The sequence below is a fragment of the Setaria viridis genome, chromosome 3 (assembly GCF_005286985.2).
Source record: "Setaria viridis chromosome 3, Setaria_viridis_v4.0, whole genome shotgun sequence".
Lineage (NCBI taxonomy): Eukaryota > Viridiplantae > Streptophyta > Magnoliopsida > Poales > Poaceae > Setaria > Setaria viridis.
In genome coordinates, this window is record NC_048265.2 from 4,568,547 (window position 1) to 4,579,414 (window position 10,868).

The 10,868-nt window shown below is 43.0% G+C and overlaps 1 protein-coding gene and 2 non-coding genes across 4 annotated transcripts; all 3 read left to right on the forward strand.

Moving 5' to 3' along the window:
• Window positions 1-874: 874 nt before the first annotated feature.
• On the forward strand, window positions 875-9,845 carry LOC117848417 (uncharacterized). 2 transcript variants are annotated; one of them, XM_034729822.2, is made up of 16 exons: window positions 875-1,325; window positions 1,428-1,623; window positions 2,418-2,719; window positions 3,193-3,369; window positions 3,484-4,230; window positions 4,324-4,418; window positions 4,507-4,569; window positions 4,662-4,750; window positions 4,842-4,940; window positions 5,045-5,707; window positions 6,887-6,961; window positions 7,726-7,796; window positions 7,883-7,940; window positions 8,553-8,757; window positions 8,914-8,964; window positions 9,058-9,845. In XM_034729822.2, the coding sequence occupies exons 1-16, from the start codon at window positions 1,084-1,086 to the stop codon at window positions 9,552-9,554; spliced, it is 3,630 nt and encodes a 1,209-aa protein (XP_034585713.1). In that variant the 5' UTR covers window positions 875-1,083; the 3' UTR covers window positions 9,555-9,845. The 2 variants fall into 2 exon arrangements, with proteins under 2 accessions (XP_034585713.1, XP_034585714.1); XM_034729823.2 differs by having other exon boundaries at window positions 877-1,325; window positions 9,061-9,845.
• A 254-nt stretch (window positions 9,846-10,099) lies between these two features.
• On the forward strand, window positions 10,100-10,171 carry TRNAC-GCA (transfer RNA cysteine (anticodon GCA)). Its single transcript has one exon. It is a non-coding gene; the product is annotated as a tRNA-Cys (tRNA).
• Window positions 10,172-10,753: 582 nt separating this feature from the next.
• On the forward strand, window positions 10,754-10,833 carry TRNAL-UAG (transfer RNA leucine (anticodon UAG)). Its single transcript has one exon. It is a non-coding gene; the product is annotated as a tRNA-Leu (tRNA).
• Window positions 10,834-10,868: the final 35 nt, after the last annotated feature.

Genomic DNA, 10,868 nt, shown 5'->3' on the forward strand with positions numbered 1-10,868 from the left:
GTGGCAGATAAGCCCAAAGAGGATATCTAGCAACATAGGCGTGCTTGCCTAGGCGAGGTGCAGTGTGATTCTCGGTAGCTGGTTGGTGTACATCCACTTTGCACAAATAGTCTCGAGGGTGTTTAGTTCCACGAACTAAAGTTTAGTCCTGTCACATCAAATGTTTAGATACTAATTAGGAGAATTAAATATGAGCTAATTATAAAACCAATTGCATAGATGGAGGTTAATTCGCGAGACGAATCTATTAAGTCCAATTAGTTCATGATTTGACAATGTGATGCTACAGTAAATATATGCTAATCATGAATTAATTAGGCTTAATAGATTCGTCTAGCGAATTAGCCTCCATCTGTTCAATTGGTTTTGTAATTAATCTATACTTAATACTCCTAATTGATATCTAAATATTTAATGTGACAGGGGCTAAACTTTAGTCTGTGAAACCAAACACCCTCTTATTTTCAATCTTTGTAACTCTCTCTGCCGTCATACAATTTCTCTAAAAAAAATAGCTTTTGCCTTATTCACGTATCCATCACTTTCACCACTTGGGCCCCCAGAGCATGAGATCGAGCAGTATCTCAATTATCCCACATCTTAGGAAAGTTAATTGGCCTCTTAAGAGAACATGTTTTGAGAGTATATATAGCTTAATATATAAATCGAGCAGCAGTTCACTAGTATGGCCACTGGAGGAGGAGACATTAACATTACCGGATTGGGCCAATCAGAGGCTCCGTTGACCAGTGTGCGGCAAAAAGTTGACTCCAAATTCCCCTCCTGCTCTCCTCTCTCTCTCTCTTGTGAGCCTGCCCGTCCCCGCATCCCCTCCCGTCTCCCCCTTCCTCCTCTCCACCCCTCTTCGATCGGACCAAGCCTGCGACGACGTCAGCAACCCCGCCGACTACCTCGGCCTCCTCCCCCTCCCCTTCCCCCTCCTCCCGCCGCCGCCCCCTCTCGCCGCCGAGCAATTCCGCCCCCAATCGCCCGCGCCGCAGCATTCGATGCGCCGCGCCGCGCGCAATTAGCCTACGAGGAGGAGCCCAGCTAGCCCTAATCCTCCTCCTCCTCCCCCTCCCCATGGCGGGGAGCTTCCGCGAGGGCGCGGGGCCGGGGGACGCGCACGCCCCCCCGCCCACGCCCACCCCGCCGCTCTCTCAGTACATCTCCCTCGACTCGCCCGCCTGGGGGCCCGACCCCAAGCAGCAGCAGCAGCAGCACTGGCGCCACCCCGAGCTCAGGCGGGCGCTCGCCGCCGACGACCAGGCAGACGAGCTCAGGCGGATCCGCGCCAGCGTCCAGGACTCCACGGGCAAGGCCAAGTACGTACCCTTCCCAGCTCTCCCCCCTCCTGCCTGTTATCCCCTCCCCTCCCCGCCGCCGCCGCATTGCTAACTCTGCTGCACCTCCCCCCCTCGCCCTAGGGAGAAGGTCAGGTCGCTGCACGACGCCATCCAGAAGCTCGACAAGTTCAAGAACATTGTCACCCGCAAGCGCCAGAGGACCGCCGACGCGGGCCCCGACAAGCTCGGCTCCTCATCCGGTGCGCTCAGGATGGGGGCGCAGAACAGCTCTGCCGTCATGAGCAAGCGCGTGCGCTCCTCCCTCGCCGATGGCCGGGTTCGTCATTCATCCCTTGCTGGCTCACTCTTTGTTTCAGAACAATCCTATACTGTACAGCGGTTGCTTAAGTTTACACTGCCCGTACACAATCCTGACCCTGCCATGATTTTGGTGACCAGCTACCAAATCTACGAAAGTTCCAAGCTTTGCAATCTCAGGACTCTTCTTTATTGTTAGTTGTAGCTATTGAGCTGATCCGGTTATTTCATCATAGTTAAATGTAACAGTGTAGCATTTGCATTTCTAATTTTTCTTAGTTTGTTATGGTTAGGTTTCTAATTTCTTAATGGTTACTGAGATTCTGGGACAACAACAGTTCAGAAAAGCTGTGGCTTTTCAATCCTTACAACTAATTATAACTCAAGCAAGTGTCCTTACCTCCTCATATTGTCGGTTACTTGTGGATGGAAACCAGTTGAGTTCCAGAAAACTCGTTATTCTTTTGTAAGTTGAATTGTCTCGGTTAAATTGCCCAATGCTATAAAATTTTCTTTTCGACCACTCATACTCCGTACTGTACCCAGTCTTATCATTTCGTAACTCAACTTCCTAGTTCCACCTGGTAACTGGCTAGCAACCTGTTTTCTTGGATTTGGAAACTATTACTCTTGTTGACCTTGTTTCAATTCTAGACCATGAAAATTTGTCATTTTAAGGTGTGTGTGTATGACGTGTTCTTCTAAACTTCTATCACTAATTTTACAATGATAATGTTTTCATATTCCTTGTAATTTTCCTGTGTTACCATTTTTCACTTAAAAAAACTTTTCCACTGTTTGTACATATTTCAGGTGGAAGGACGTACTAGTGTTCCTACAAGGCAAGGCCCTTTGGTTAGTAATGAGAAAAATTCACCTGTGGAGAAGGAAAAGAGCTGTACAAGAATGTCTGCTACAGTCTCAGTGCTTTCTGAAGACAAATTGCGAGGTTTATCTACTGGTGGTGAAGGATGGGAAAAAAAGATGAAGCGCAAGCGCTCTGTTGGAACGATGCTCGGCAGAGGCAGTGATGCTGATCGAGATGTCAAATCTGTTGGTCAACATAGACCAGCCAACGAAGTACGTCCACGATCCAGTGATGGCCTTGCGTACAGGTAAACCATGGGCTTACAATTATTTTGTTTTTAAAGTTAGAATTTTGCTTGTTTGTGATTGGTCGCTTCCTGAAATGATTGTCTGATTGAGCATCATGCTGAACTGAAGCCCATAACTTGGGACAACTCAAACATCGAAAACATATACATGATATGTTGACAAATTGACATCATGCGCTAACATGAAATAGAGATGTAAGGGTTGACATAAACTGTCTTTGTTTAAGTCCAACATCACGAGAGAGTTGAACGATTTTACTGTATATGCGCATTATTAGAAGGTTGGTGTTTGACGGTTTGTGTTTCTAGCAGAATCTAGCTATTGTTGCTTGGGCTAAGCTGCATTTTATTTCTTTGATCAATACAGTTTTTCACCTTCTGCAAATCTGCAATCAATCTTGCTATCTATGGTTCCACTGGATCCTCTCCATATCCTTGTTAGAGCTCACCCTTCTTAATTCTTGCATCTACAGACATGGAGCTTCCGCTGGAGCATTAGCAGGTAACAAGTTGGATGGCACTTCTCAGCAGAACAATATTGTATCCCGTATTCAATCCAAGACAGATGTGGATTATGCCACTCAGCCAAATGAAAGAAGAGAACGTCATACTGGAGTCGATAAAGAAAGGACTACGGTAAAAGGAAACAAGTAAGCTAAGATACTTCTGTGCTCCTGATAATTCACATTTTGTCTTTGCTACATATATGTGAATGATCAGTGCAACATTGCCATCCCTTTGATGATATGTTAATTGTTATCTAGGGCAAATACTTCTGAGGATATGCAGAATGGAAGCTTAAGCCCCTTGCCCAAGGCTAAAGCATGCAGGGCACCAAGAACCAGTTCGCTTGTTATGAATTCGTCTTCTAATTTCCAACGTTCAACTGGAGGAAATGATGAATGGGAAGAAGCAGCCCCTTACACAAATAAAGCCTCGCCTTTGGGAGGCATGACAAATCGCAAACGTTCCACACATTCGAATGCTTCTTCACCTCCTATTGCTTGGGTTGGGCAACGTCCACAGAAAATGTCACGGACAAGAAGAGCAAATGTTGTTTCTCCAGTATCAAATTTTGATGAAGTGTTATCTGAAGGATCACCACTTGATACTGCTGCTAGATCAACACCTATAGAGTCTGGCAGTGTGCTGACAAAGAACACACCAACAACCAAAATGGATAGCATCTCATCTCCTGCTGGGTTGTCAGAAAGTGAGGGATCGGTTGCAACCGAAAGCAAGTCCAAGGAGAAAGCTATGCATAGTGGTGAAGTGGGGAATGAGGGTGCAAATGCAGCCCATAACGCAATGGGACTGATATTTTCATCAAATAAAAATAGGATTCCTTTGAAAGAAGAGCTTGAGGATGGTGGTGTTCGCCGTCAAGGGAGGAGTGGAAGAGGTACTATGCATGTTAAGGGGTGTTCTTCCATACCAAAAGAAAAACTGGACACTGCAGAAACAAGAAAACCAATAAAAGGTGGAAGGCCTGGATCTGAAAAGAACGAGAGGTACTAGATGGTTATTTCTTTTTTTTTTTGGTGGCATTGTGGATCTTAGTTTGTTATATGAATCTTGATTTGATCTTTCAATCATCTGTGCAGTAAGTTGGGGCGGCCCCCAATGAAGAAAGGCTCTGACCGCAAAGCTTCATCTTGGCATTCACAGGCTCTAAATTGTGAACCTACAGATATAACAGGTTTTCTGAAAGATACTTCATGTTTCACCTTTATACTCATCAACTCTAGTCATTATTCTTTCTCTTAGTAACTAATTATGCATTGTAGGTGAACCAGAAGATGACCAAGAGGAACTTTTAGCTGCTGTTAATGCTGCTCGCAGCGCTATTGGTGTGTATACGGTCTTATTATTTTTGCCTGGTGATTTCTGTTAGACGCCCCTTTGGGTTGATGTTTATAACTTCCTTTTCTTTTTTCTGCAGTTGGTGCATATTCTGGCCCTTTTTGGAAGAAAATGGAACCCATGCTAACTTTCATAAGCTCTGAAAATTTATCTTTCTTGAAAAACCAGGTTGGTGTCATGGTTTCTTTAGTTGTCATGATTGAATGTGCTTTCATTGTTGGGTTGGGATGGATTCTAATTTGTTGGAGTTTGTGGTCAGATCAACCTTGTTGAAGAGCTTGAGATGAGCATGTCATGCATGTCTGATGGTGAACATGATATAATAGCATTAAGTGATTACAGAAGAATGCAAAAGATGGTATGTGACTTCATGCTGTAAATAATTCCGACAAAAGAGTTCCCATTTCATGAAAACTTGTTGTCTCTATGTATCCTTGCTTCATCTGTCTGAAAAATCTGCAGGAGGAGCATTCATCTCAGGTGTTGGCTCCATCCAATTTTTCTCCCCCATCCCAGCAAAGCAAAACCAATGGAGTTGGAGCGAAAGGATCTATCGGCTGTTTTTCTCCTGGTGATGAAAACCACACTGTACCACAAAAGCTGGAGGCTGACAAATGGTTTAATGAAATGGCTCCAATGGCACACAGACTCCTTTCAGCTTTAATTATAGAAGATGACTTACCTGATTCCAATGGTGTGCAAAGAGATATACTTGTTGAGTTTCCAAATAGCCACAATCCTTACACTATTAACAGATACTTAGAAAATGAACTTCAAGCTAGTGCCATAACATCTAATTTCGGGTTGAGTGTGGATTTCACGCACTCAAACAGTACTTCCATGGTACACCAGAGCATGTGCAATGGTTTTACAGCTTCAAGCAACTTCATCAATTCAAATAGTGAAAGTTCAGTTCATAGTGAGCATTTATCAGATGGAGTCAATTTTACTGTATACCCAGAAAGTGGCTCTTTGCATGACTTGATGCCACAGATTTCAAGGCAATGTCAAAATCCAGTGAAAGATTTCCCTTGTTCTCCATATGAGTATCAATATGGGCAGATGTCAGTGGAAGATAAGATTTTGATTGAGCTGCAAAGTATTGGCATTTGTCCAGAGACAGTGGTATGATCCCTTAAACTCTGCATTTTTCTAACTTCAGTGTTGCTTTATGCAGTTCTTTTTTACAAGATGTTATTATGCCCACCAGAAAACATGTCAAATAATAGTAACACTTCTTGATATAATGACATGCAGCTCACCTGCATTCAAGAAAAGCTTTATGCAATTCTTTTTCACAAGTTGTAGTATGCCTTGAACATACCAAAAAGTAGGAACACTTCTTAATGTAATGACATGCAGCTCGTCTGCATGTTCAAGGAAAAAAATATGAGCAGTATAGTTGGCAAATTTTGGGCAACCTGATCCGTTTGTTAAGATGATAGCTGTTAAGGGCTTGTCTTTCTTGAACTGTTTTGTGGCATACAGTAAAATGGATGAGTCAAGTGCTGAAGTTGGCCAGTTGGGGATTTTGTCATATGGTTGGATGTTTTTCATAGTTTGAGGTGTTTCCAAAGTTTTTTTTCCTCGAATACGTAGGAGAGCTCCGCATTGTTGCATTAATGAGAAGAAAGTATTTAGGATACAATCCACACAAACATTCACACTCTTCCTATCCTCCCCTCCCCTCTTCAGTCTTCACATCTCGTCCCCATCCTGATAAGAAGAGGGGAGCTTCTACTTCCCCAGTTCCCCTCCTATCCTCCTGCTCCTCTACTTCAGTTCCTCACCTTGGCAAAAATCTGTGAGCTCTGATCAAAGATGTTTTCAAAGTGCCCTATGTTCTCTTTTGTTTGGTGTTTTGACCCAACACTTACTAAAGAAATGCACAAGATGATCACTTGCCCTTTGTGTCTCTTGCCACCTCATTGTTTTCTTATTAGCACACCTCTATCTTAGTGATCAAATAGCATCTAGCATGGATTGAATGAGATAGATGCAATATACGCAGATGTAGCTGTCTATGTTCTTGACAGCTTAAAGAGTTCTCTTCACTCCTGAAACATCACACTCACGAAAGGAAGGAGCGAGTGAGAAAGTATTTGATGTGCCCGAAAATTAGTAGTCATCCAATGGCATATACATTTATATGTTATCATTTCTGAATTCTTATATTTATGATATTTTCTGTCTGTTGCAATAACCAGAAAGTCAAAGATTATGTAGTAACCTGAAATTATGTATTCCCCCTCTGACATTCTAGTTGTGATTCTTGCCTCATCTTTGCAACACTACCCTTTTCAGCCAAAGCTGGAAGATGGAGAAGACGAGGACATTAATAAAATGATTTCAGAGTTGAGGAAAAGGCTGCATGATCAGGTTACATGAACACCCCCTTATAACATGTCTTCAGTTTTGATTAAATTTGGATGGGTACACCATTACTCAATATACTATTTTCAATGTATTGATATGACTTCACCAGATTCATGTAAATTGTTATTACGTTTATCGAGTTTTGGAACTTGGGTTGTCTAAGGATTCCTTGTTCTAAATATTTTGTTTTTAAAATGTTATAATGTAAGCATACACAAAGTTGGGCTTGCCTATCTGGCATCAGTATGTGCTTAAACTGCAGGGTTCGTGGGAGCTACATAAGTGGTATCCTGGCAAATAAGGACTCAAGAGAGGACCAATATAGTTTCTTCGGGGAAAACACTGCCATTTTGCACCCCTCTTTATGATGATTTGTATACAAGTCTGAAATCATCAAAATTAGATATTTATCCTATTTTTATGCTAGGATCTGTATCTAGTAAAAGTCTGTAGGTGAAATTTGAATGTTATGGATTAGGATGGGTTGCTGCCTGTATCACTAGGTGGAACAACCAAATGCGAGGTGGCCCAGTTATGTGTCCTTTGAAAAGTTTCTGTGGTTCAAGTGGTTTATTTGAGCCATCTACATTCAACCTAATGGCCAAGACAAGTACTTCTTGTTGTGCTATTTTAAGACTATTTATCGTTGATACTTTCATCGGATGCTTGCTATAACTTTACATACATATGTTGAAAGATAGAATTGGTTTCCTTCTCACTGGGCTTGCAACAATACATATTAAAATGGTACCATTCTTGTTTTGCAGGTGAATCAAAAGAAATGCAGATTACATAAGCTAGATAAATCAATTCAAGATACAAAGGATCTTGAGGAGAGGTACCGGTGAATTATATTTCTGGATTATATCTTAAAGATTAGTATGTGAGGTTACTTCAATGGCTAACTTTAAGATTACCTGACAGGAGCTTGGAGCGACATGCCATGAACAAACTAGTTGAAAGAGCATACAGAAAACTCAAGGTAGTTGAGATTCCTATTTACATGATTGCTTTTTCTTATATTGCTGTTGGTGCTTCATGAGATTATGGGTGCGTTTGGCAGAGCTCCCAGAGCTGATTCTCAGCTGAATCCAGCAGGAGCTCTGCCAAACAATTTTCCAGAGAGAAGTGATTCTCTGCTGATTCTGTGAAGTGATTCTCTGAAATGAACTAAGAGGCTGGGAGCGGAAAAAAGTAGCTTCTCCTGATCCTGTGAAGTGATTCTCCATCCTGATTTTAAGAGTTTATGCTAAAGAATTGAAGAGAATCACTTTCAGCCATAGAATCACTTCTCTCAGAGAATCAGCTCCCATAGAGAATCAGAATCAGATGGAGCTCTACCAAACAGACCCTATAAGTGCCATGGCTCTGCTATGGTAGTTGTGCTCTGTAGAGATATTCACCCTTCATTGCTTCAACAAGACATTGTTTATTTCTTTTAAAAATTACTGTGGGGGCAGTAGGTCTCTGCATGTTGGATGGTGCTTGCCCCTTTAAGCTTAATGTTTTGTTGTCTGTCAAAAACGGGGTAATGTGGGTTAGCTGTGATTAACCTTGATCCTCAATATTGATTGTATATCTTTATGATATGTAGGGTGGGCGAGTTGGCTCTAGCCACAAGGCTGGTGTCAGTAAGTCTGCCAATAAGGCTGCAAAACAGCTTGCATTGGCTTTTGCCAAGCGTACACTTGCTCGGTGCCAGAAATTTGATGAAACAGGAAAGAGCTGCTTCAGTGAGCCATCTCTTTGGAGTGTGCTATCTGCGCCCTTGCCTAGCAGTGATGCAAAATCCACAGAAGGTAATTTATGTGCAACTGTTTCTGCTAAGAGAGAAATTTCTGTTTTTGTTTGTGTACTTAAGAGAGGACTGTACACTGCAGCATGCCCATTTTCCTTGTCATATCAAATCATTTTGCCAAAAAATAACTTCCTGCCTACTTTTCTTTTGGCTTCAGGTGTAGAGAGACTGAAGCATCAAAAGCTTGACAGAACTCCATTTGATCAAGGTAACTTAGCTATCCTGGTGATGATTGTACTGGGTGATGTTAGAAGACCATTCGTGTTTGATTAAGTATATCGATTTGTTGCTGATACATTAGCAGGTGGCACAAAATGGAAAAAGGGCGAGAGGGAAAGGGATCACAACAGGGATGCATCTGCAAAGGGCTCTGGTTTGAAGTCAGGGCGCCACTCATCAGGCGGCAGCGGGAGGAGCGGCGAGCGCAAAAATAAGACAAAGCCAAAGCAAAAGCTGGCGCAGCTATCAACTTCTGGAAACGTGCTGGGTAGAGTGGTGGAGCCATTGTCATCGCCGGCAGTGCAAGAGCCCCCACCCGAGCCACCAAGTGAGAGAAAGACTCAGCATCCAACAAGGAATACTTCCAGCAACGCTGCCCAGCGCGGTACCACGGATGCTGCCCTGCCAGTCTTGCCTGGACTAGACGACATATTGGATGTTCCAGGAGGGCTTGATGGGCAGGGCAACGATATTAGCTCATGGTTTACGGATGGGCTTGATGACTCGTTGCAAGATATTGATCTTTCAGGCGCCCTGGAAATCCCAGATGATGACCTCACCCAGCTGGGATTTATATAAATGAGACGAGACGAAACGAAGCGATTGTTGTTTATCCTGTGCATATGTTTGGGAGTAGTGTGGATGTCATGTTTTCCCCCTTCCTTACCTGATGATGTATGTTAGAGCTAATCCATTAATCTCCCTGCCACAACCTGGTGGGGCAGAGGTTGTAATTTGTAATTAGGCCGGTGGATTCGTGTCCATGTCCTGAATCTGCTGGCATGGAGTTGAACTATTGCAGATGAGATACTCGATTCTTGTAGCAGCAAAGAACATGGTGAAAGTGTTAATGGTATTATGTTGGTAGCTTGTCCTTGCGTCTCCTCTTGATGCTGTCACAGTCACAATCCAACACGGCCGTTTCTCTTGCCACAGTATGTTTCCATGGAGAACGATAGCCTGTGGCTCAATTCGAAGTGCTTGCGAAAAGTTGATGCCAGCTAAAAAGTGCCTTTTCATGTCAGCTGTATGTTTCTGTCAGCAGTTCTGCTAAGTTTAAGGTTGAAACGTAGGCTCTAGGTTAATGTATTACAAAGTACTTATATTTAAAGAAGAACAAACACGGGTCCATAGCTCAGTGGTAGAGCAATTGACTGCAGATCAATAGGTCTCCGGTTCGAACCCGGATGGGCCCTTCTCTTTTCTATTTTTCCCCATTTTTATGCAAGGTTTCTTGTTTGCAACTTTACCCGTACAGAAGTATGTGATGATTTTGGTATTTTTAATAGTGATGTTAAACTTCAGTGATTAATCACTGCTCGATGTTTAACAAGTTAAAACCTATGGACTAGACATATCGCCGTGCTGAATTTTTTCGGGAATCACCAACGTATGCATATTTTGTACTTAGAAACCATATGACTACGGTTTCTAGGAGTGACATTTCTGGGTTACAAACTTCATCACAACTTACAATTAACAAGTTGATCTTCCGCGGACACTACACAAAACATGGCTCTGCGAGTTTCAGACTTCCAGTAGCAGCTATTACTCCTACTAAACAGCAACGAAGCTGCTCCGGCTTGTACGTACGTACATCCTTGCCACTTTGGCAGGTTAGCCACTGAAGGGACGGAAAACCTTGAACGCACTGACGAGGTCGGCGACCGACAGGATGAGGCTCACGACGGCGAGCGCCTCCACTTGGCGCTAATGCGTTTGGGACACTGACTGCATTTATTAGTACTTAAATTTTTCGTTATGGTGAGTGCAACAACGACAGTTTGGCCGAGTGGTCTAAGGCGCCAGATTTAGGCTCTGGTCCGAAAGGGCGTGGGTTCAAATCCCACAGCTGTCAGTGTTTTTTTTCATAATATGTCTCTGTATATTTTT